We start from the raw sequence: 24,767 nt of genomic DNA on the forward strand, positions 1-24,767 counted from the left end.
TGAAATATTATTGATTTTCTGTTATCTAATATGTAATTGTGTAGGATTTTATTGGCAGGAAAAGTTTACAATTTTTAATGAACATGGTTTGATATTGATATATGTCAAAAAACAACATTTCCACAACGCTTATAACATGAAGGTGATTGTTAGTTTATTAAAGGGGTTGTCCAGCTCCAGCAAATAAATGTTATTGTTTGTATAATGAAAAGTTGTACAATTCTTCCAGTATACTTTCTATGTCAATTTATTATGGTTTTCCAGATTGTGTTTAGGTTTTTTCTTGCTGTATATTTTTTTGTTTACTTACAGAGATCTCGAAAACCGTGAAGAATTGACACAGACAATATATTGGAAAATTGTATAGCGTTCTATTATGCAAGCAATTACATTTATTTGTTGAAATTGGACAACCCCATTATCTAAACGCTTTTGATACTTCATTGCTAAAGGTAGCATTACACAATGTCAGTTTGGCCCTCCAACTCGCAGGTTGCGATATCACAAACACTGGATAATAACAGAATCATTTCTGCACTGAGAAATTTCGGGCAGGGTGTGGGGAGGGAACAGTAGCAGATCCTGACAGTCGCCTCTTCCAGCCCCATCAATATCTGCTCAACAATAGTGTCTGATCCTCGGCACATAAGCTGCTCATCACACACAGCCCTTTGTATCTTCCCTCTAATAAGTCACGGACATGAAGAACTTGTATTCTCATCAGCAGTCCTTTGTGTAAAGAAAGTCATCCGTCAGAATGAAATAACACTTAAATGTTAAAGATGCCATTATTACAAGGTTCAGTGTTTTACTAATCCATGTATTTATTTAACGCTATTGAGTCCAGCCAGTCTCTGGGAAGGAAATCAATGGAGGACACATTTCCATCTTAGTTATTGGGATTTGGTTTTCCATCAAGTATTAGTGGCTTATTATTAGTTAGTTTTTAATATAGATGACAATTTCAGAGAGATTTACCTGCCATTGTTTACTTATGGCTGTAACCCCTCGTTCACATCAGCGTTGGTTTTCCCGTCTGGGGGAGTCTGCATGGGGAAACACCCCCCCCCCCCCCCCGAACAGAATGCCAAACGAAATTGCAAGTGCTGTGCAGTAAAAGCACATGGATCCCCATAGACTATAATGGGGTCAGTGTGCTTGCTGCCAGATCTCCACAGGAAACATGCGGGCAGGAAAGTAGTTCACAATCTACTTTTCTGTCTGCGTGACTCGTGCGGGCAGTGCGCGTCAAGCACACGGACCCCATTATAGTCTATGGGATCCATGTGCTTTTACTGCACAGTGCTTGCAATTGCGTTTGGTATTCCGTTTCGGGGGGGGGGGGTCCCCATGTGAACCTTCCCAGACAGAATACCAACGCGTATGTGAACCAACCCTTAGTAGTAAAGCAGAGTTTATTATTTTATTCAACTAATGCTGCCGTCACATTTCCTCTTAGTTGTCCATTTAAAGTATATGCTAGGAAGGGTCTCCAATTCCGAGGCTAAAAAGTAAACCAGGCTGTTCCATGCAGTGGCATCTATTAAAAATTACTAGATTACTAATTCCATGAGTGACATCCATTGTATGCGAGCAACCTCATGCAGCTTCAGTCCGAGAAATGGGTGTCTAGATGGGGAAACCCCTAGAAGACTTTTCAACACCCCCATCATTAGGTGGCGCTCCACTGATTGCAGCACAGTTGGAATTTTTTCCCTAATCCCCAATGTTCCTGGGTAATGGGTGCTAGTATATTGACACCCACTATGCTAACTAGATATTTAGCTATTGAGACCAAGACCACCCCCCTGACACTAGACAGCTTCATTAGCATATTGGGTGCGGAAACTAACAAATAATTGGTAGGGGCTACAGAATAAAATCCCAACTGTGCTGGATTCAGTAGAGCAGCACCTCTTGAACTGAGATGATGGAAGTGCTGAAGGGTCTTCTTAGAAATTAAAGATCTGGAAGAAAGAAGTAATGTTACCATAAGCATTGTTCTATCCCTTGAAATACCAGTGATTTCTCCCTTTCTCTTCATTTTTGTGTTCCTGAAAAGAATGTAAATAATGTTGGACTTTGGACTCTCGTAGATTGAAAATCTGAACTGCGTAGGATGATATTGCCTTGCTTGTAATTACATTAGTTTATAAAGGAATGAGCCGTAATGGCCTTCATTTTGTTTTCAGTGCATTGCAATGCTCCGCCGTCCCTTTGATCTCTCACTGACTCAGATATTTGTGTTCTTTGAAAAGCATTAAATGCTAAGGAATGGCGCTTCATTTCATGACTTATTTAAACATTTGTGATGCTTAGCCTGTCTGTTAACTTCATATTATTACACATAATAATCTTTTCACGACTGAGCTTTACCTGCAAGTCAGTGCCATGCTGAATGAGATAAGTAAAGCATTAGTTCTGAGACAATGCACTGTTCAGAGGAGATAAGAGTCCATGACAATACCATGCAATGACAGTCAATTAATACGTTCTCCTAAAGCGATAATCGCTAGGAATTTTCTTCGTTTATTTTCTGATTATGTGGCTATCTAAATATTATTGTAGCCCTTCAAAAAATTTTAATCTTATGTGACATTTTTTTCTTTCTTCTTTTTTTTTTTGTCATTGACATGTAGTTCTATGGAGAAGTGCCTGAAAATCGAGTTGATGTTGTTGTAGCCAATCTTACAGTTACAGACAAGGACCAGCCGCACACCAGTGCTTGGAACACAGTGTACAGGATCGTCAGCGGTGACGCAACTGGACGTTTCGCCATTAGAACAGATCCAAACAGTAATGATGGTTTGGTCACTGTAGTCAAGGTAAGCTACTACTACTATTAATAGACTACACCCTGGGCACCATTAGGGGGTTAATTCGCTCATAGGATCACCATCTCCTGCATAAGATGGTTGGCTCACCAAGAAATTCGGTTCCAAACAGGCATTTTAGGTTTACAGTGACCAGTGGTCAGATTTATATCTCCATCTATGACCAGCAGCTATACAATATAGGTCCAAAAAAACATAAAAACAAGTCCTGGTCATCTGAACACTACACAGTATAGTGTACCTTGCTATTAGGGTACAGGTCTACTGCCTAGTATCTCAAGGCAAAAACACTATTCATACCAGAACTCTTGGGTTAAGCATCTCTGGCTCTTGGCTCATCTTGTCTTCCCCAGAATGGGAGCATTATGGGATGACTGATTATGTGACTTATTGAGCCCTCCCACCTGACCGATAATTCAATAAACAGAAATATAGAGAACACCCAATTTTCTCAAATTTTTATTTCCATAAATACACAATTGGTACAAATGATATTGCATTGGTTACATTTATTAGTACGATTTAGTCTTAAAATCAAAATAGCTTCAAATAATGTTTTTCTAACCTGCATTTTTTTTTTTCATTTTGCTTTTAGCCGGTCGACTTTGAGACCAATAGGTTGTTTGTTCTAACAGTAGCTGCAGAAAACCAAGTGCCTTTAATTAAAGGCATCCATCATCCTCCACAGTCAACAGCCACCGTCTCCATTACTATCATTGATGTCAACGAGAGTCCATACTTCAACCCAAATCCTAAGGTTGAACGTAAGGAAGAAGGTTTGATGCCTGGAAGTGTACTTGTAACATTCAATGCACAGGATCCGGATCGCTATATGCAGCAAACAGTTAGGTAAACTGCAAAGCTTATCGATTTCTCTTTCTATTTCACAACTGTATGAAGCTTTTTAATATTCTTGTGTTTACAACTGTATTTACATTTGAGCTACCGTATATACTCGAATATAAGCCGACCCGAATATAAGCCGAGGCCCCTAATTTTGCCACAAAAAACTGGGAAAACTTATTGACTCGAGTATAAGCCGAGGGGGGGGGGGGGGGGAATGCAGCAGCTACTAGAAAATTTCAAAAATGAAAATGGTCTGAATTTTTGGGTGCAGTAGTTTCTGGGTGCTGGGGAAGGGGAGGGGGTGTTTTGGTTGCCTGTCTGCCCCTTCCCTGAGCTTGAGGACTGGGCCCACCCACCCCCACTTGGAATTCAGCCTGGCTGAATATAGGGTATTTAGGATTGAGTGATTTAGAACTTTTATTTACTTTATTTTTTATTATATTTTTTTAAAGCTTCTTTTTTTTCACTATTTTATGGGAGATTCTATGCATTACTATTGGGGCTGGTCATAGACACCCCTCCCGAAAAAAAAAAATAATAATTTTTTTTTTTTTTGCTTGACTCGAGTATAAGCCGAGGGGGGCTTTTTCAGCACAAAAACCGTGTTGAAAAATTTGGCTTATATTCAAGTATATACGGTAATACAGAGGATGAGGATTTGTTTTGGTGTGTTATAGGGGTTTTCTAGTTCTTGGCAAATCTCTGCAATGATATTGTGTGAAAATGTTTTTTGTCAAGTCCTGAAATTAGATTTACTTATTATTATTTATATTAGCTGACTTAAAAATAGGAGATGGTATAACTTTTTGCAATTTGGTGTTTCAATGGGATGAGTCTGACTCATTTTGTAACCTCAATTTAGGTTTCTGCTATGTATCTAATAGATATCTTTAGTAAATATGGGACATTGTATAGTATCTATCGAAGATATCCGTCTGTCTCTGTAAAGTTATACAATATCTATAATAATAATTATATAATTATCTATAATCTGACTTCTTTTTATTCTGTATTTTGTGTCCACATGGGAGATCGAAGTACTAAGCGATGTAAACTACATAATGTACTGTAGTTTTACTATCACTAAATGGTTTGTTGCCGCTAAAAGTATTCCCAATAAGCGTTTTTTTTAAATCCAATTTTACTGTTTTTATTAGGTACTCAAAGCTCTCTGATCCTGCAAACTGGCTTAAAATTGACCCTGTAAATGGACAGATTACTACTATAGCAGTTCTGGACAGGGAATCCATGTATGTGAAGAACAACATGTACAATGCAACTTTTCTAGCCACGGACAGCGGTATGTACTAATATTGAATATTGATTGATTGAATATGTTTTATTACTGTGTCAGAAGATACATTTCTTTTATAGCCAGAAAGGGTGTAATACTGAATATCCTGATTTGTGTTTTGGAGTAAAATATATTGGGAGGAATTTACTATGGTGGCTGTATCTGAATTCTGACCTAAAATAGGCACATTTTCGTAACCAGCTCAATAAGGGAGCATAGGGGAGGGTGCTTAATATGCACCCCAATTGCGTTAAAAATATTACCTCCATACCTCCAATTGTACAAAGAAACTTTTAAATGGCTAGCACACGGGAATATAAGACATTTTCTAATAAATCTTTTATAGAATAAATAGTTCATTTATAAGTGATAGAGCTGCAGTACCAGGCTCAGCCACTATAAAGAGAATGGGGCTGTGGAGTAGGTCCGTTATCTGTGTTAATTCTGGTGTTGGTTGCTGATATGAACACTTGAATGAGGAGGGGAAGGTCATGTATTAGATAGGACATTGATACCTTTAAAAAAAAATCCCTTTAAAGTAAGCCAACTAATAGGTAGTAACTAGCTCCCTAACTATTAAGAAATGTGGGCCACTATATTTAGTCATTTTCCAAAAGAACTAATTAATCTCATATTAATTAATATTAGTTGTCTTCTGCTTTTTGGACTTAAAAATAGAAACAATAAACATTTTTTTAGGCATATTTAAGCGGTTTCCATAGAAACAGGAGGTTTTGATACATTGTTATCTCTCTAGAAGGATCTTTCCTTTTAAAATGTTTTGTTAATTTCTATGGCCCATTCTTTGTAATGCATTCATGACAAATCAGTCCTAAATGATTGTGTTATACTGCAGCTCTGTTGAAGTGGATACAGATAGTTTATGAGTATGCTTGAGAATATATTGCCTCATCATGATTGTAATTAAAATAAAACCAACTACAGTCATATTGTTCCACAGATATGGCTGAATGTGTGCCAAAAAGGAGAAAGGTCGACCGTTGCTTGTTCACATTACCCCTGCTTTTTCCCCCCTCCATAGTGTATATGCACATCCTTATAATCTCATTCAATTGCTTTTTACATTGATACCATCTTATTGGAAATGCACAGATCAAGGGATAAACATTATGAGGGCTCATGAAATTGTAATGTTTTCCAAATATTACATTTAGACTAATGCATATCATAGGCTTCTCATAAAGGCTGAGGCTCAATGAACAATAAAAATTCTACCATAATAAATGAATAAAACTCAGCTGCTATACAATGGCGCCTGAGCTCCACTGGGTGCCTCGCATGGACCTCTAAAATTAAATACTTGTATTTACAGTCTCAGTCTCTTATTGTTGCCTTGCAGTAGCTGCTTTTATGTAGTTTCAATGTTATAAGTGATGATAATGCAAAGAACAAGGCTTTAAAGGGATTTTCTGAGATTAAATTAATGATGACCTATCTTTGATAGGTCATCAGTAGAGATGAGCGAACAGTGTTCTATCGAACACATGTTCGATCGGATATCAGGGTGTTCGCCATGTTCGAATCGAATCGAACACCACGTGGTAAAGTGCGCCAAAATTCGATTCCCCTCCCACCTTCCCTGGCGCCTTTTTTGCACCAATAACAGCGCAGGGGAGGTGGGACAGGAACTACGACACCGGGGGCATTGAAAAAAATTGGAAAAAGTCATTGGCTGCCGAAATCAGGTGACCTCCATTTTAGACGAATAGTGGATTTCAAATCCGGGTCATATGAGAATGTGAACTTTGTGACTATGAGACAGGGATAGCTGTACAGGCAGGGATAGCTAGGGATAACCTTTATTTAGGGGGGAATGTTATTAAAAATAACTTTTTGGGGCTCTATCGGGTGTGTAATTGTGATTTTTGTGAGATAAACTTTTTCCCATAGGGATGCATTGGCCAGCGCTGATTGGCTGAATTCCGTACTCTGGCCAATCAGTGCTGGCCAATGCATTCTATTAGCTTGATGAAGCAGAGTGTGCACAAGGGTTCAAGCGCACCCTCGGCTCTGATGTAGCAGAGCTGAGGCTGCACAAGGGTTCAAGCGCACCCTCGGCTCTGATGTAGGAGAGCCGAGGGTGCACTTGAACCCTTGTGCACACTCTGCTTCATCAAGCTAATAGAATGCATTGGCCAGCGCTGATTGGCCAATGTATTCTATTAGCCTGATGAAGTAGAGCTGAATGTGTGTGCTAAGCACACACATTCAGCTCTACTTCATCGGGCTAATAGAATGCATTGGCCAGCGCTGATTGGCCAGAGTACGGAACTCGACCAATCAGCGCTGGCTCTGCTGGAGGAGGCGGAGTCTAAGATCGCTCCACACCAGTCTCCATTCAGGTCCGACCTTAGACTCCGCCTCCTCCGGCAGAGCCAGCGCTGATTGGCCGAAGGCTGGCCAATGCATTCCTATGCGAATGCAGACTTAGCAGTGCTGAGTCAGTTTTGCTCAACTACACATCTGATGCACACTCGGCACTGCTACATCAGATGTAGCAATCTGATGTAGCAGAGCCGAGGGTGCACTAGAACCCCTGTGCAAACTCAGTTCACGCTAATAGAATGCATTGGCCAGCGCTGATTGGCCAATGCATTCTATTAGCCCGATGAAGTAGAGCTGAATGTGTGTGTTAAGCACACACATTCAGCACTGCTTCATCACGCCAATACAATGCATTAGCCAGTGCTGATTGGCCAGAGTACGGAATTCGGCCAATCAGCGCTGGCTCTGCTGGAGGAGGCGGAGTCTAAGGTCGGACCTGAATGGAGACTGGTGTGGAGCGATCTTAGACTCCGCCTCCTCCAGCAGAGCCAGCGCTGATTGGCCGAATTCCGTACTCTGGCCAATCAGCGCTGGCCAATGCATTCTAATAGCCCGATGAAGTAGAGCTGAATGTGTGTGCTTAGCACACACATTCAGCTCTACTTCATCGGGCTAATAGAATGCATTGGCCAATCAGCGCTGGCCAATGCATTCTATTAGCTTGATGAAGCAGAGTGTGCACAAGGGTTCAAGCGCACCCTCGGCTCTGATGTAGCAGAGCCGAGGGTGCACAAGGGTTCAAGTGCACCCTCGGCTCTCCTACATCAGAGCCGAGGGTGCGCTTGAACCCTTGTGCAGCCTCAGCTCTGCTACATCAGAGCCGAGGGTGCGCTTGAACCCTTGTGCACACTCTGCTTCATCAAGCTAATAGAATGCATTGGCCAGCGCTGATTGGCCAGAGTACGGAATTCGGCCAATCAGCGCTGGCTCTGCTGGAGGAGGCGGAGTCTAAGATCGCTCCACACCAGTCTCCATTCAGGTCCGACCATAGACTCCGCCTCCTCCAGCAGAGCCAGCGCTGATTGGCCGAATTCCGTACTCTGGCCAATCAGCACTGGCTAATGCATTGTATTGGCGTGATGAAGCAGTGCTGAATGTGTGTGCTTAGCACACACATTCAGCTCTACTTCATCGGGCTAATAGAATGCATTGGCCAATCAGCGCTGGCCAATGCATTCTATTAGCGTGAACTGAGTTTGCACAGGGGTTCTAGTGCACCCTCGGCTCTGCTACATCAGATTGCTACATCTGATGTAGCAGTGCCGAGTGTGCATCAGATGTGTAGTTGAGCAAAACTGACTCAGCACTGCTAAGTCTGCATTCGCATAGGAATGCATTGGCCAGCCTTCGGCCAATCAGCGCTGGCTCTGCCGGAGGAGGCGGAGTCTAAGGTCGGACCTGAATGGAGACTGGTGTGGAGCGATCTTAGACTCCGCCTCCTCCAGCAGAGCCAGCGCTGATTGGTCGAGTTCCGTACTCTGGCCAATCAGCGCTGGCCAATGCATTCTATTAGCCCGATGAAGTAGAGCTGAATGTGTGTGCTTAGCACACACATTCAGCTCTACTTCATCAGGCTAATAGAATACATTGGCCAATCAGCGCTGGCCAATGCATTCTATTAGCTTGATGAAGCAGAGTGTGCACAAGGGTTCAAGCGCACCCTCGGCTCTGATGTAGCAGAGCTGAGGGTGCACAAGGGTTCAAGTGCACCCTCGGCTCTCCTACATCAGAGCCGAGGGTGCGCTTGAACCCTTGTGCAGCCTCAGCTCTGCTACATCAGAGCCGAGGGTGCGCTTGAACCCTTGTGCACACTCTGCTTCATCAAGCTAATAGAATGCATTGGCCAGCGCTGATTGGCCAGAGTACGGAATTCGGCCAATCAGCGCTGGCTCTGCTGGAGGAGGCGGAGTCTAAGATCGCTCCACACCAGTCTCCATTCAGGTCCGACCTTAGACTCCGCCTCCTCCAGCAGAGCCAGCGCTGATTGGCCGAATTCCGTACTCTGGCCAATCAGCACTGGCTAATGCATTGTATTGGCGTGATGAAGCAGTGCTGAATGTGTGTGCTTAGCACACACATTCAGCTCTACTTCATCGGGCTAATAGAATGCATTGGCCAATCAGCGCTGGCCAATGCATTCTATTAGCGTGAACTGAGTTTGCACAGGGGTTCTAGTGCACCCTCGGCTCTGCTACATCAGATTGCTACATCTGATGTAGCAGTGCCGAGTGTGCATCAGATGTGTAGTTGAGCAAAACTGACTCAGCACTGCTAAGTCTGCATTCGCATAGGAATGCATTGGCCAGCCTTCGGCCAATCAGCGCTGGCTCTGCCGGAGGAGGCGGAGTCTAAGGTCGGACCTGAATGGAGACTGGTGTGGAGCGATCTTAGACTCCGCCTCCTCCAGCAGAGCCAGCGCTGATTGGCCGAATTCCGTACTCTGGCCAATCAGCACTGGCTAATGCATTGTATTGGCGTGATGAAGCAGTGCTGAATGTGTGTGCTTAGCACACACATTCAGCTCTACTTCATCGGGCTAATAGAATGCATTGGCCAGCGCTGACTGGCCAGAGTACGGAATTCGGCCAATCAGCGCTGGCTCTGCTGGAGGAGGCGGAGTCTAAGATCGCTCCACACCAGTCTCCATTCAGGTCCGACCTTAGACTCCGCCTCCTCCAGCAGAGCCAGCGCTGATTGGCCGAATTCCGTACTCTGGCCAATCAGCACTGGCTAATGCATTGTATTGGCGTGATGAAGCAGTGCTGAATGTGTGTGCTTAGCACACACATTCAGCTCTACTTCATCGGGCTAATAGAATGCATTGGCCAGCGCTGATTGGCCGAATTCCGTACTCTGGCCAATCAGCACTGGCTAATGCATTGTATTGGCGTGATGAAGCAGTGCTGAATGAGTGTGCTTAGCACACACATTCAGCTCTACTTCATCGGGCTAATAGAATGCATTGGCCAATCAGCGCTGGCCAATGCATTCTATTAGCGTGAACTGAGTTTGCACAGGGGTTCTAGTGCACCCTCGGCTCTGCTACATCAGATTGCTACATCTGATGTAGCAGTGCCTAGTGTGCATCAGATGTGTAGTTGAGCAAAACTGACTCAGCACTGCTAAGTCTGCATTCGCATAGGAATGCATTGGCCAGCCTTCGGCCAATCAGCGCTGGCTCTGCCGGAGGAGGCGGAGTCTAAGGTCGGACCTGAATGGAGACTGGTGTGGAGCTATCTTAGACTCCGCCTCCTCCAGCAGAGCCAGCGCTGATTGGTCGAGTTCCGTACTCTGGCCAATCAGCACTGGCCAATGCATTTCTATGGGGAAAAGTTAGCTTGCGAAAATCGCAAACTGACAGGGATTTCCATGAAATAAAGTGACTTTTATGCCCCCAGACATGCTTCCCCTGCTGTCCCAGTGTCATTCCAGGGTGTTGGTATCATTTCCTGGGGTGTCATAGTGGACTTGGTGACCCTCCAGACACGAATTTGGGTTTCCCCCTTAACGAGTTTATGTTCCCCATAGACTATAATGGGGTTCGAAACCCATTCGAACACTCGAACAGTGAGCGGCTGTTCGAATCGAATTTCGAACCTCGAACATTTTAGTGTTCGCTCATCTCTAGTCATCAGTGTCACGTTGGTGGGGTCTGACACCCAGCACCCCCTATGAATCAGCTGTTCTTAGCAGTTACATACAGAGAATAGAGCAGGAAGCAGATAGCTCTTTTCTCTGTGTGGGGGCCAGATCAGGATACTGCAGATCAGTTCCTATTCACCTGAGTAGGTGCTAAGCTGCAGCAACTCATCGTCTCCACTATACAAAGCTGTCTGCTTCCTGCTCCATTTTCTGTTATAAGCTGCAGAACAGCAGATTGGTGGGGTTTCTGGGTGCCAGACCACCAGTGATCTGATATTGATAACCTATATCTAAGATAGTGCTTGGCAATTATGACCCAAATCAAAATCACTATTAATTGAACAATTATTTTAGAAAATGCCTTTTTTATTTGCCATGTTCCCTGTTTATATGCCATTCCATGCCATTGGATTAGTTTTGGTTATTCACATATCAGTAATCCTCTAGCCAATGGCAGTGTTAGGACTCATTCACACGGGGGGGGGGGGGGGGGTTGACCATATTTTGACTCGGGGAGCCAAGTCAAAATATGGTCAAAACCCGACTGCCACGATGTCGCAGTCGCGGCTTCCCCCACCCCAGAGTCGGCTCAAATGAATGGGTCGACACCGGAGGTTGTGGCTGCCAGGCGGAATCCGCCTGAAGAAAGGGCAGCTCGCTTCTTTTTTTCTGCTATTGGCAGTTACCGATAGTGGAAAAAAGAACGCTAGTGGTCTCCATAGACCACCATTGTAAAGGGGCGGATTATGACGTGGATTCCGCTGTCAAAATCCGCCCCTTTGGCCCCGTGTGAACTAGCCCTTAGAGAGAATGGCATAGATGCAAAATAATTGAAATAATTATTGTCATCAAGTTCGCATCCATTAATTGAGTTAACCTTCGATTACGGTTTATTTTTTGATTAATTACCCAGCCCTGTGATTTTAGTACAGAAAAACTCTTTTCTATACAGTTGTATGACAGGTATAGCATGGGTTCGGGGGATATTGTCACTCCTTAGGGAGAGACCACCATATAGGTGTGTGGAGACTTGTTAAGCCTTTAGCACTCCACTTTGCAAAGAACTATGGGAAGAATATGCAAATCTGCCTTCCATGATGTAATTAGGAAGACAGTTGCTGCCTCATTGTTGCAAACCAATAGAGGGCGCTCACTGGAATGTGCAAGTCTTAAGACAGGATTCCAGTGAAACAACCCAATAATGGCTGCTCCCTTTAGCCTCATGCCCGACCTTCCAAGAGGCCTTTGTTTAGCAATGACGCTGGGATTAATACCAGGTATAGTCTCTCAATCGAGGACAGCTGTTTCGATCTGGTTGGATCTCATCAGCCCGATGTAGAGAGGACTATAACCTGGTATAGGTGAGAGGCTTAGACAGGGTTCGGGGGATATTGTCACTCCTTAGGGAGAGACCACCATATAGGTGTGTGGAGACTTGTTAAGCCTTTAGCACTCCACTTTGCATCCAGCGTCATTGCTAAACAAAGGCCTCTTGGAAGGTCGGGCATGAGGCTAAAGGGAGCAGCCATTATTGGGTTGTTTCACTGGAATCCTGTCTTAAAACGGGCTTGCACATTCCAGTGAGCGCCCTCTATTGGTTTGCAACAATGAGGCAGCAACTGTCTTCCTAATTACATCATGGAAGGCAGAGTTGCATATTCTTCCCATAGGTATAGCATGGTGTAGGATTAGCCAAGCGGAATTTATTCAAGTGGAATTTTCTCCTTGACACTATCAGAGGTCAAATATTGATTCTTTAATCTTGCCCAATGACCCACAGCTATTATAATCACATACGTATTTGTAAAAACGGTCAAGCAGATGCATGCTGATTTGGACATTGTCCAAAAACATATGGCCAGTCAGATGTAGAATTACCCAGCTTTATTGTATTATTACCAATGGTAATTACTAAGCACCCATCACTAGAATTACTTGATGATTTAGACTTCATGTCTGCAGTCAAGCTCATAGAAAGACGTTTTATTGCTTTTATTCATAACCGATCTGATGTCATTTTTCTAGGTATTCCTCCCATGAGTGGCACGGGCACATTACAGATCTTTTTACTAGATATAAATGATAACGCTCCTCAAGTCTCTCCAAGAGAAGTGGAAATTTGTGAACGACCAGATCCAAATGCAATTAATATTACCGCAATCGATGCTGATATTAACCCTAATGCAGGACCATTCATCTTTGAACTTCCATTCAGCCCATTGGATATTAAGAAAAACTGGACCATTACCAGGATCAATGGTATGTATAATTTGAGACACCAGGCGCAGAGTTTTAGAGGGTCTGGACTCAGCATGTAACAAACACAACAGATTTGTTTACCAGCAGTATGATATCAGCACATAAGGACCCAGATACTAAACTGCTCATCTGGGCAGTAGCTAAGGACAGTCTTTTCACAAGACCCAATATACTGTTACCATAACCATAGGATCAGACGGACATTTCATACACTAGTGTTAGATAAGATATGTTCCATATTTATAAGGAGGAACACACCTAAACATGCCCTCTACACAGGAAGCCTTTGGAATATAACATTTTCTGCTTCATCCCATGAGTCACATGCGGACATATACTGTATGGACTCTCATTAGTCTGTGCCCCATAAGTTCAATGACCAATATTGAACTGGAGTGCCTAATGCCTATCAATAAAATTCATTTGAAGGACCCGTTGTATCTGACCTTATTGATCCTCTTTTGCCTAGTCCTTGCCTTAGGCTGTTTCTGTCCTGGGGGTCTGACTTCTGTCTCTAGCCTTGAATTGGGGGTTCCTCTAGCTCTGTGGGCCAGGGATATAGTCTCACATAGCAGCAAGGCTCAGGCAGTAGCAAAACACTGACTCTCAGCCACTGAAGCATCTATGTCAGTGATGGCGAACCTTTTAGAGACTGAGTGCCCAAACTGCAACCCAAAGTCCGCTAATTTATCACAAAGTGCCAATATGGCAGTTTAACCTTAATAATGTGCGGATCCACAATTGCACACAATTACAGACCTGCCAAATATGGTCATACGAATGTGGCTTTATAGAGCTTTCTGCTCCACTGTGACCCCCACACAGTCCAATCTGCTTCACAGTGACCCCCACACAGTCCAATCTGCTTCACAGTGACCCTCACACAGTACAATCAGCTCCACAGTGGTCCCCACACAGTACAATCTGCTTCACAATGGCCCTCACACAGAACAATCAGCTCTACAGTGGCCCCCACACAGTATAATCTGCTGCACAGTGGTATAATCTGTTCCACGGATGGGTGCCCAAAGAGAGGGCTCTGAGTGCCACCTCTAGCACCCGTGACATGGGTTCGCCATAACGGATCTATGTAATAATAACCTGGGTAAATTATGTATTGGATTGGTAATGATGTATTGAATCTGTCTGTAGTATAGTAAGTGTATTGTGTTGTGCACTGGTAGACCAGAGTACGTGGACATGGGGCCCTTCCTGGCTTAGGGGCCCACCGGGGAAATTTACTTGCTCCCCTGGGGGCAAGTCTGAATATGGATATGACAATTTATTAAGGGACCGTGCATATTTTAGCTCCTTATACAAGGTAATGTACATTCAAACTAAATACACTGTAAATAGAATATTATTCCGAAAGTAACCATATTATACTCAGCAATATGGAAGAAAGGAGGTAAAATATAATTTCTCCCAACAAATATGAATGTTGTATATGTGAATCAGTAAATAGTTTGTTTTTTTTATCTTCGGCATTGTCTATTAGACTTCTTGTATGCAGACAAATTGAACCTGCTGCTCTAGTTGTATATCCTCCCACAACTATTAATGTTATGAACTGTGATATTGATGATTGCTTTGTTACCATGCCTTTTTAATACAACATTGTATACATAGCTGTGAAAAATGATCTGCTATTGTTACTTTTATAGAAAAAGCCTTTAAGTGCAACCCAGCGCCTTTACTTTGTTTTGTTATCTGCAAAATATATTGCTGAGGTTTATAGAGGAATGTGCTTTCCATTTTGCAAGGAGATATTATAGCTGGTAAATAGTTGTTCTCTTTCAAAAGAACTTTGTAAAATCTTTTATGTGCTGAAACTTCCTCATTTAAGATCTTTGCAGTATAACTTGCAGCTCGCTAAACTAAGAGAATGGATGCTGTGTTCCCATATAAAGACTCTCTACCAGAAACCCAATTTATTCTAAGTTCTGAAACAAGAAACATTAAAGGATTGCTGCAGCACAATCGTGTTTGTGATACATAAGAAGCAAAACTGCCTTGTAGGGAGCCTTTTAATTGTGTGGTCCTAATTGTCAAGGCACATTATGGAACCTTTTATGACCTAGAACCTCCTGACCCATGCACGCCATACATTGCTTCTTACCCTATGGAAACTGATATTCTTTCAATTCTGAATCTGAATCTACAGAAATTAGTTATACTTTGTTAAAGGGTATGTTCACATTATTGTTATCACTGTCCGTTGCTGTCATCTGTCATAGGAAGAAAGTAATGGACTCTGAAAAATTTAAAAAAACATGACTGAAGAAAGCTTTCATAATGTTTTTTACATAGGGGTGGCATAGGGGGCGCCGTGTGCCTCTGTCCTTCAATGTCCATTGCTTCATCTTGTGATGGATGAAAGCAGTGAACGTTAAATAACGGTAATGCTAACCCACCCTTAGTCATTTATGGAACCCCAATATATTCTGCAGCACTGTACATAGATTATCACCACTCAAGATATTCCGCGTCCCATTGGAGTTCACCATTTCACTTTTAAATTAACCTATCAGTATATTTGGGAGTATCTGGAGAAAATAGTCACTAAAATAGGGAGAACATATACACTCCATGTAAATAATGCCTGGATTTGGACCTAGGACCCCAACATCATACCGCAGTAGGTTGTCTTCACCTCCCACCCAACAAAAATGGCAGCATTGCAAATTGTCTGGCAACATTCTCATTATGATGTCATGTTTTGCCATGTGTTGAGCCCTAATATTGATGTATGGAATTCAATGTACAGATTAATAGATTTGCTGTAACATTATAGTCAATAACCCCTTTTCCATTGATAATTAATGAATGTTCATTTCTGATGATGCATTACATATGATATTCTCATTCACAGCCCCTGTATGTGCTGTGCATAGTCAAGTATATACTGTACATTTCTGGGTTTATTTTACTCAAAGTATAATTTAATGTTAGTCTAAGGCCAGATTCACATGACCGAAACGCGATCCATGTGGGTTTAACAGCTTGAACATTATGTCAGGAGAGGAACTCCTAAAATAATAGTCATCTATTGAGTCCCTGCCTCCCAGCGACATACTGCCTTGTACTATATTCACTATGGTACAGTATGTCGCAGGGACTCATAGCAGCCTAGATGACTATAACGCTAAGAGTCCCTCTCCCTGTATGATGTTCAGGCCACTAAATCTACAACACACGTGAGTGACACTCGATCATGTGAATCTAAGGTAAGTCTGATTGAATCCATGTATTTATTAAATTGAATCATTCATATACAATGACCACATTTATACTTTCATTTTTCAATGCAATAATACAATTAATACAATTGTTTCTTAGGTGACAATGCCCAACTCAGCCTGAAAATTAACTCCCTCGATGATGGAATCTATAACATTCCGATCCAGATTACAGATTCAGGAAACCCTTCTTTATCAAACACTTCATATCTCCGAGTTAAAGTCTGCTCCTGTGACATGAATGGATACTGTAGTGGAGTGGCTCCCATCATTGGCACAGGTCTGGGGACAGGAGCCATCATTGCAATTCTTCTGTGCATCATCATTTTGCTAAGTAAGTACACCTAACATTGAACAGTAGCATGTATGTATGTCTGTGGCAGGGGTGCAGCTAGGGGAGTGCAACCAGGGAATGCGTTTTAAATGTGTTAGAGAATTGCTTGGATAGCAATTCCCCAGAAGCTGCTGGAAACCCTGGAGAAAGGGGCACAAGAGACAGTGAGCCCTAAGCTGAAGCCCCCACTGTCCTTTACTCTTGCCTGGCCCTATCCTATGCAATAGGTGGCAACTTGGAGACAATCCCTACCTATATGCGTGGCACACAAAACGCAGACAAGACAATAACAACAAAGGGAGGTCAGCTAGCCAGGGGTTAGTAACAGTCGAGCAATAAAGTGTCGAAATCGGAATCCAAGAGAATAGTCAATAGGGAAAGCCAGAGGTCAAGAATCTGAATATAAGTAATAACAAAAGAGAAAAAGCAAGTACGCACAAGGAAATAGCAAGCACCAGTGTGAATGTGAGCCAAGCATAAATAGGGAGGAAGAACCCACCCTGGAGTTAATAGGTAGACAGGCTGTCAATCACACGGCAAGACCAGAATTAACCACTTCATGAACAGTGGCAAACAAGGGCAGAAGACGGGTGTGGTAGAAATTCAATCACAGAACTAGAGCCGACTTCACACAGTGCAACCAAAGACTTTAAGCAAGGAACCAAATTGCACACGCCTCCTGCACTGCCGCATGCGAGCAGAGGGTGGTACAGATTTTATGTTGGACTAGATGAACCTGTCTTTAACTTTGTAACTAAGTCTTCTATTCTACCGTATGTTAGGGCAGCCTGGGGTAGTGACATTGATATTAGGAATAAACATTTTTCTTTGATATCCATAATTTAAAAATATTCATCTCTATACAGTATATAGACACACAGAATATTGGAAATTTTAGGGAATATTTGCAGTCCCAAACATCTAAATATGCAGGAGATTGATAAAATACAAACCTCTCGGGACACTGCGAAGATCAAATAATATATGTCATTTAGCATTTGGTACTTGACAGCAGGTCTTTTTGTCTATATATCTTTGTATGTAATATTGCAGTCTCCTATATTATTTCAGAATATTAAAAGATATATACACTTCTACTCCCACTTTGAAGATGTATTTTGCCCCCCGACCACAATCATGCATTAGATTGACCATCTACACTACTCACTAACTCTGTCCAAAATTCACACAGCTGTCCTTCTTGGAAAGATCCACAGCTGGTCCTCGATAAAGTAACCTACTTATTCGAGATGGATTAGTTAGAGGCAGCCTTAATGAAACAGAATAGAATGGAGAAGTATGGGAATTATTTATTTCAGTACTATCCGCTAGGATCTCTGGCAATTGGTATCTATTGGAATGTTATCAGGGTACTTGCCAATTTAGACCACAATCAGAGGTGTCCACGCGGAGCACCTGGGGATCACTGAAATGGACTCCAACACCTCCGCTCTCTTCCCCCACCTTACCCTCCCCCTTTACACCACTCACTTCCTGTCTTGTTTAGCTCCACCCCCTTATATTCACATAAAATAGTCTGGCAGTAACTTTTGTTCTGATTGTCCTGACTACTTATCCCTAGTGAAGGATGACAGTATCTCTAAACAAAACAATTGCTCTACGGAACTTTGGTGAAGCATTGACTTTTGAACTCTAGATTTGACGGTCGCTCTGCATAACTAGGGGGTCTCTGTTGTACATTGGCATTAATGCCCATGATCAGAGTGGATTGAGCATTGTGTGGCCAAACACCCACAGCTAAAGTTAGAAAAATTTCCCCCAAGCCAGTTCCAACTGACCCCATAACTTCTTTGTCCTGTTCCTATGGAAGACTTATTAAGGCTACTGGGCCTACCATAGGAATAATATAGAGGCTATGACCAGCCTCAACAATAACATGGCTTAAGTCCCATAGACAAGTATATCAACGTACAGTATACAGCTCAGTGAAGGACAAAAGGACACTCTTGACCTCTGGCATGTGAATGGAGCCCCATTAATACATCTGCTATGTACTCTGACTTTCTATGGGCTGTACCAAATGTGAACAGGGCCTTACCCAGACAAAGAAGTTACACTTATGAATAAGTTATTATTGTTTAAAAACTAGACACACTTTATATACAAGTTCTGGTTTCACTGCATTAGGCAAGTTACTTAGTGAATACTCTTGCCTTGTGATGTGCAGATATTCCAAGAATAAGAACGAGGCTCGCCTCAATGATCAAATAGGAAAAGAACAGCATTGCTGCCAGCACACTGAGGAAGACACATGTAGCCCAGCTAAAAAGAGCAATCCACAAACCACATAAATAATTCTAGCAGTACTGTATTTTCCTCTGGTACTACTAAGATTGCTGCAGTGGTGATGGATCTTATCATCATCTGAATTCATGTCATGTGTATTGGGAGAAGCAGGCTGAGATTCTCAATGCGAGCCTGCTTATTGTTTACATGTATTGTCGGGTTAAGAAATAATACTAATGATACAAATGTCAAGTATAAAATGTTTAATAAATGATCTTTTGCAAATCATAATGACAGATTACGCGGAGCATGTCACCGGGCACTTTACAGCTACTGGCAGCAGACAATATCTGTATAAGTGCAGTACATCATTTCCAGGAGAAGGCTATGACAGCGTTGTATGTGACGGGTGTACACAATTCTATTCAGCCATTCAAATATGGCTTCTAATGCAACTACTATGGGGATTGTCACTCAGCTTTCCCCGAGTCCAGAAGTAAATCAGTTAAGTTATGCTGCAGTAACCTAGTTTAACAAATGGGAAAGTGCACCAAGACTTAGGGTTAGTTCACCTTTTTCCGTCATGTGGCTTTATTACATGGTTATGCATTGGCATCCTATTCCTGATTAGGCCCGGATGAATGGGCCTAAACAGGAGGCGTTTCGAGCCGTGGGTGCCGTGGCTGACTCAGCCATGGAATCCGCATGAAGATAGGGCATGTCACCTTTTTTCCGCTAGCGGAAAAAAACTGTGAGTGACTCCCATTGAAATGAATGGGAGGCATTTTTGCAGGCGGATTTTGAGGCGGATTCTTCGTCAAAATCCACCTGCAAAAAAAATCTGTGTGAACATAACCTAACCGGAAATCTCCACCAGTTCCTGACTAGTGAAGATCTAATTGTCGAGCATGGGCGGGCATCTGATTTATGAGGGGGCCGGAGGCTCTCAATAAGTCGGCCATGCTGTGCTCCTGTCAGGTCCTATATTAATTACTATTAATTTGTAACCATGCTGTTTTAGTGTCATGTAACTGCAAGATACCTGAAAGTGTATCCATGTTGTGCTATGTAAGTAATGTAGAGCAGACTGGCCTGCCTTAGTGTTACAATGTTTAGATTGGTCTATAGGAGTGATCAAAGAATACAGCGGACACAAGTCTAGTGGACTCATGAAGCGACTGATCTCCCTGCATTCCCCAACCCTCCTCACAGTTATTCATGGCCTACTATGTATCTTATCCATCACCTATGAGAGGGGAGTAAGCGTTCCCCTCATGAATACACTGTACTTATACACCTACCATACACTTTGATGGCTTCTGTTACCTGGGGCTAATAGACAAGCAGATCTGTCTCTGCTCTTTGCTGCCCTTACATAGATCAGCATACTCTGATGACAGGTCCACTTGAGCAGAGATTGTATCAAAGTAACATGAGAATAACTTAGCCATTTATATTTAATGGTGATTTTTGGGGGAGACACTCCGCATCTTCAAAAATGCTGCATATATTAAATATTACCATAGCAATAGAGAATCCAAGGGAACAGACAAGAGCTGTAATCTCTGGAAATCAAATAACGAGATCAGAATGTGTATTGTGTGAAACATCTGCAGCACAGATGATTTACAGGCTTTCAGCTTGTTTTTGTGCTACACAGATTTGTTTTACAGTTGTTAGAACCGATGTCGAAGGCAAATTGATTTACTTGTTCGAGTTAAAGTGTATTAATATTTAAAAGCCTTAGTTAAACTAATTGCCTTACTTAATTTGTCTACAAGAGAAATCAGATATGTTTAAAGCAAGATTTGGAAATAATTGGGTGAAAATTCCATTATGGGCTCAAGCCAAATATCACATTACTATTAGTCTTCCTTTGTACCGTGCAAATTAATGAATCTGCTGGTGCCTTAGTCACAAATTGCAATCATTAAATATACGCCTTTAACTACAGTTCTTTCTATATTTAACTCATTATTATTTTTATTATTTGTATGTGACAGCTCTGGTATTGATGTTTGTGGTGTGGATGAAACGGCGTGATAAAGAAAGACAAGCCAAACAGCTTCTTATTGACCCCGAGGATGATGTCAGAGACAACATCTTGAAATATGACGAAGAAGGTGGAGGAGAAGAAGATCAGGTAATAATACTAATGCGTAAGAATTTCATTCTTTGAAAAGAGTCTTAAAATATAAAGTATATATCTAATATATTTACTAGAAATTTCAAATAGACCGACCTTATAAAAGTGTATGATGACCCAGCAAGTCGAGGAACATAAAATGTGGCAATTCACAAGTGTAAAGAAGGAGGTAGAGAGTACAATCCGTTTTATATAGACATCTGTGCTTCATTCCCTATTGGCTAGTCATTTGCATGTCACTAGATGATCAGCTTTTCAAGATAATATTATAAAAAAACATGTTAAATAGGTTTTTAGCTCCCAATACTTGCAATCCTTACTCCCTCTCTCGGTACAAGGCAGCATGAGAAGTGTAGAACATCACCATAGATTCCAGAATCCAGCACTCTAGTACTCTAAGATGATCATTTAGACGATTCTTTAAGAGCCACACAGCGGAAATGCTGAAATGTTTCAGACCGAAGTTCTTCTTCAAAAACTATGGAGCCCCACTAATGTAAAGACAGATATGGCGAGTGCAGTCTATTTTAGATACAGATTAGAGATGAGCGAACACTAAAATGTTCGAGGTTCGAAATTCGATTCGAACAGCCGCTCAATGTTCGTGTGTTCGAACGGGTTTCGAACCCCATTATAGTCTATGGGGAACAGATACTCGTTAAGGGGGAAACCCAAATCCGTGTCTGGAGGGTCACCAAGTCCACTATGACACCCCAGGAAATGATGCCAACACCTCTGGAATGACACTGGGACAGCAGGGGAAGCATGTCTGGGGGCATCTAACACACCAAAGACCCTCTATTACCCCAACATCACAGCCTAACAACTACACACTTTACACACTCAATACCACCTCTCTGACAGTAGGAAAACACCTTGAAACATGTGTATTTGGCACTTGCAGTGAGGAGAGCTTGTCACCAGCAGTGAATTTGGCCCTTGTAGTAAGTTGAGGTTGGCACCAACATTTGTTTTGAAAATCAGGGTGGATTGAGCCTCTAACCAGCAGAGTTTGGGCAAATTCATGGTGGAGGGAGCCTCTAAAAACCCCAGTTTGGACCAATTCATGGTGGAGGGAGACTCTAAAAACCCCAGTTTGGACCAATTCATGGTGGAGGGAGCCTCTAAAAACCCCAGTTTGGACCAATTCATGGTGGAGGGAGCCTCTAACCAGCCCAGTTTGGACCAATTAATGGTGGAGGGAGCCTCTAAACAGCCAAGTTTTGGGAAATTCATGGTGGAGGGAGCCTCTAACCAGCCCAGTTTGGACCAATTCATGGTGGAGGGAGCCTCTAACCAGCCCAGTTTGGACCAATTCATGGTGGAGGGAGCCTCTAAACAGCCCAGTTTGGGCAAATTCATGGTGGAGGGAGCCTCTAAAAAACCCAGTTTGGACCAATTCATGGTGGAGGGAGCCTCTAATTAGCCCAGTTTGGACCAATTAATGGTGGAGGGAGCCTCTAACCAGCCCAGTTTGGACCAATTAATGGTGGAGGGAGCCTCTAACCACCCCAGTTTGGGCAAATTCATGGTGGAGGGAGCCTCTAACCAGCCCAGTTTGGACCAATTAATGGTGGAGGGAGCCTCTAAACAGCCAAGTTTTGGGAAATTCATGGTGGAGGGAGCCTCTAACCAGCCCAGTTTGGACCAATTCATGGTGGAGGGAGCCTCTAAACAGCCCAGTTTGGGCAAATTCATGGTGGAGGGAGCCTCTAAACAGCCCAGTTTGGGCAAATTCATGGTGGAGGGAGCCTCTAACCAGCCCAGTTTGGACCAATTAATGGTGGAGGGAGCCTCTAAACAGCCAAGTTTTGGGAAATTCAAGGTGGAGGGAGCCTCTAACCAGCCCAGTTTGGACCAATTAATGGTGGAGGGAGCCTCTAACCACCCCAGTTTGGACCAATTCATGGTGGAGGGAGCCTCTAACCACCCCAGTTTGGACCAATTCATGGTGGAGGGAGCCTCTAAACAGCCCAGTTTGGGCAAATTCATGGTGGAGGGAGCCTCTAACCAGCCCAGTTTGGACCAATTAATGGTGGAGGGAGCCTCTAAACAGCCCAGTTTGGGCAAATTCATGGTGGAGGGAGCCTCTAACCAGCCCAGTTTGGACCAATTAATGGTGGAGGGAGCCTCTAAACAGCCAAGTTTTGGGAAATTCATGGTGGAGGGAGCCTCTAACCAGCCCAGTTTGGACCAATTAATGGTGGAGGGAGCCTCTAACCACCCCAGTTTGGGCAAATTCATGGTGGAGGGAGCCTCTAACCAGCCCAGTTTGGACCAATTAATGGTGGAGGGAGCCTCTAAACAGCCCAGTTTGGGCAAATTCATGGTGGAGGGAGCCTCTAAACAGCCAAGTTTTGGGAAATTCATGGTGGAGGGAGCCTCTAACCAGCCCAGTTTGGACCAATTCATGGTGGAGGGAGCCTCTAAACAGCCCAGTTTGGGCAAATTCATGGTGGAGGGAGCCTCTAAAAAACCCAGTTTGGACCAATTCATGGTGGAGGGAGCCTCTAATTAGCCCAGTTTGGACCAATTAATTGTGGAGGGAGCCTCTAACCAGCCCAGTTTGGACCAATTAATGGTGGAGGGAGCCTCTAACCACCCCAGTTTGGGCAAATTCATGGTGGAGGGAGCCTCTAACCAGCCCAGTTTGGACCAATTAATGGTGGAGGGAGCCTCTAACCAGCCCAGTTTGGACCAATTAATGGTGGAGGGAGCCTCTAACCACCCCAGTTTGGACCAATTCATGGTGGAGGGAGCCTCTAACCAGCCCAGTTTGGACCAATTCATGGTGGAGGGAGCCTCTAAACAGCCCAGTTTGGGCAAATTCATGGTGGAGGGAGCCTCTAAAAAACCCAGTTTGGACCAATTCATGGTGGAGGGAGCCTCTAATTAGCCCAGTTTGGACCAATTAATTGTGGAGGGAGCCTCTAACCAGCCCAGTTTGGACCAATTAATGGTGGAGGGAGCCTCTAAAAAACCCAGTTTGGACCAATTCATGGTGGAGGGAGCCTCTAAACAGCCCAGTTTGGGCAAATTCATGGTGGAGGGAGCCTCTAACCAGCCCAGTTTGGACCAATTAATGGTGGAGGGAGCCTCTAAACAGCCAAGTTTTGGGAAATTCATGGTGGAAGGAGCCTCTAACCAGCCCAGTTTGGACCAATTAATGGTGGAGGGAGCCTCTAACCAGCCCAGTTTGGACCAATTAATGGTGGAGGGAGCCTCTAACCAGCCCAGTTTGGACCAATTAATGGTGGAGGGAGCCTCTAAACAGCCAAGTTTTGGGAAATTCATGGTGGAGGGAGCCTCTAACCAGCCCAGTTTGGACCAATTCATGGTGGAGGGAGCCTCTAAACAGCCCAGTTTGGGCAAATTCATGGTGGAGGGAGCCTCTAAAAAACCCAGTTTGGACCAATTCATGGTGGAGGGAGCCTCTAATTAGCCCAGTTTGGACCAATTAATTGTGGAGGGAGCCTCTAACCAGCCCAGTTTGGACCAATTAATGGTGGAGGGAGCCTCTAACCACCCCAGTTTGGGCAAATTCATGGTGGAGGGAGCCTCTAACCAGCCCAGTTTGGAC

At 43.3% G+C, this 24,767-nt stretch overlaps 1 protein-coding gene across 1 annotated transcript in view; it reads left to right on the top strand.

Annotated features, from left to right (window-relative positions):
• The window catches only part of CDH2 (cadherin 2), a 266,906-nt gene that overhangs the window by 223,604 nt on the left and 18,535 nt on the right, over window positions 1-24,767 (top strand). Inside the window, exons 9-14 of the mRNA XM_075270599.1 lie at window positions 2,640-2,825; window positions 3,430-3,683; window positions 4,838-4,980; window positions 12,988-13,221; window positions 16,561-16,794; window positions 21,045-21,184. Of these exons, the coding sequence (XP_075126700.1) occupies window positions 2,640-2,825; window positions 3,430-3,683; window positions 4,838-4,980; window positions 12,988-13,221; window positions 16,561-16,794; window positions 21,045-21,184 (1,191 nt within the window). The remainder of the gene's footprint in view (window positions 1-2,639; window positions 2,826-3,429; window positions 3,684-4,837; window positions 4,981-12,987; window positions 13,222-16,560; window positions 16,795-21,044; window positions 21,185-24,767) is intronic.

This window comes from Leptodactylus fuscus, chromosome 4 (assembly GCF_031893055.1).
Source record: "Leptodactylus fuscus isolate aLepFus1 chromosome 4, aLepFus1.hap2, whole genome shotgun sequence".
NCBI classification, from domain to species: Eukaryota; Metazoa; Chordata; class Amphibia; order Anura; family Leptodactylidae; genus Leptodactylus; species Leptodactylus fuscus.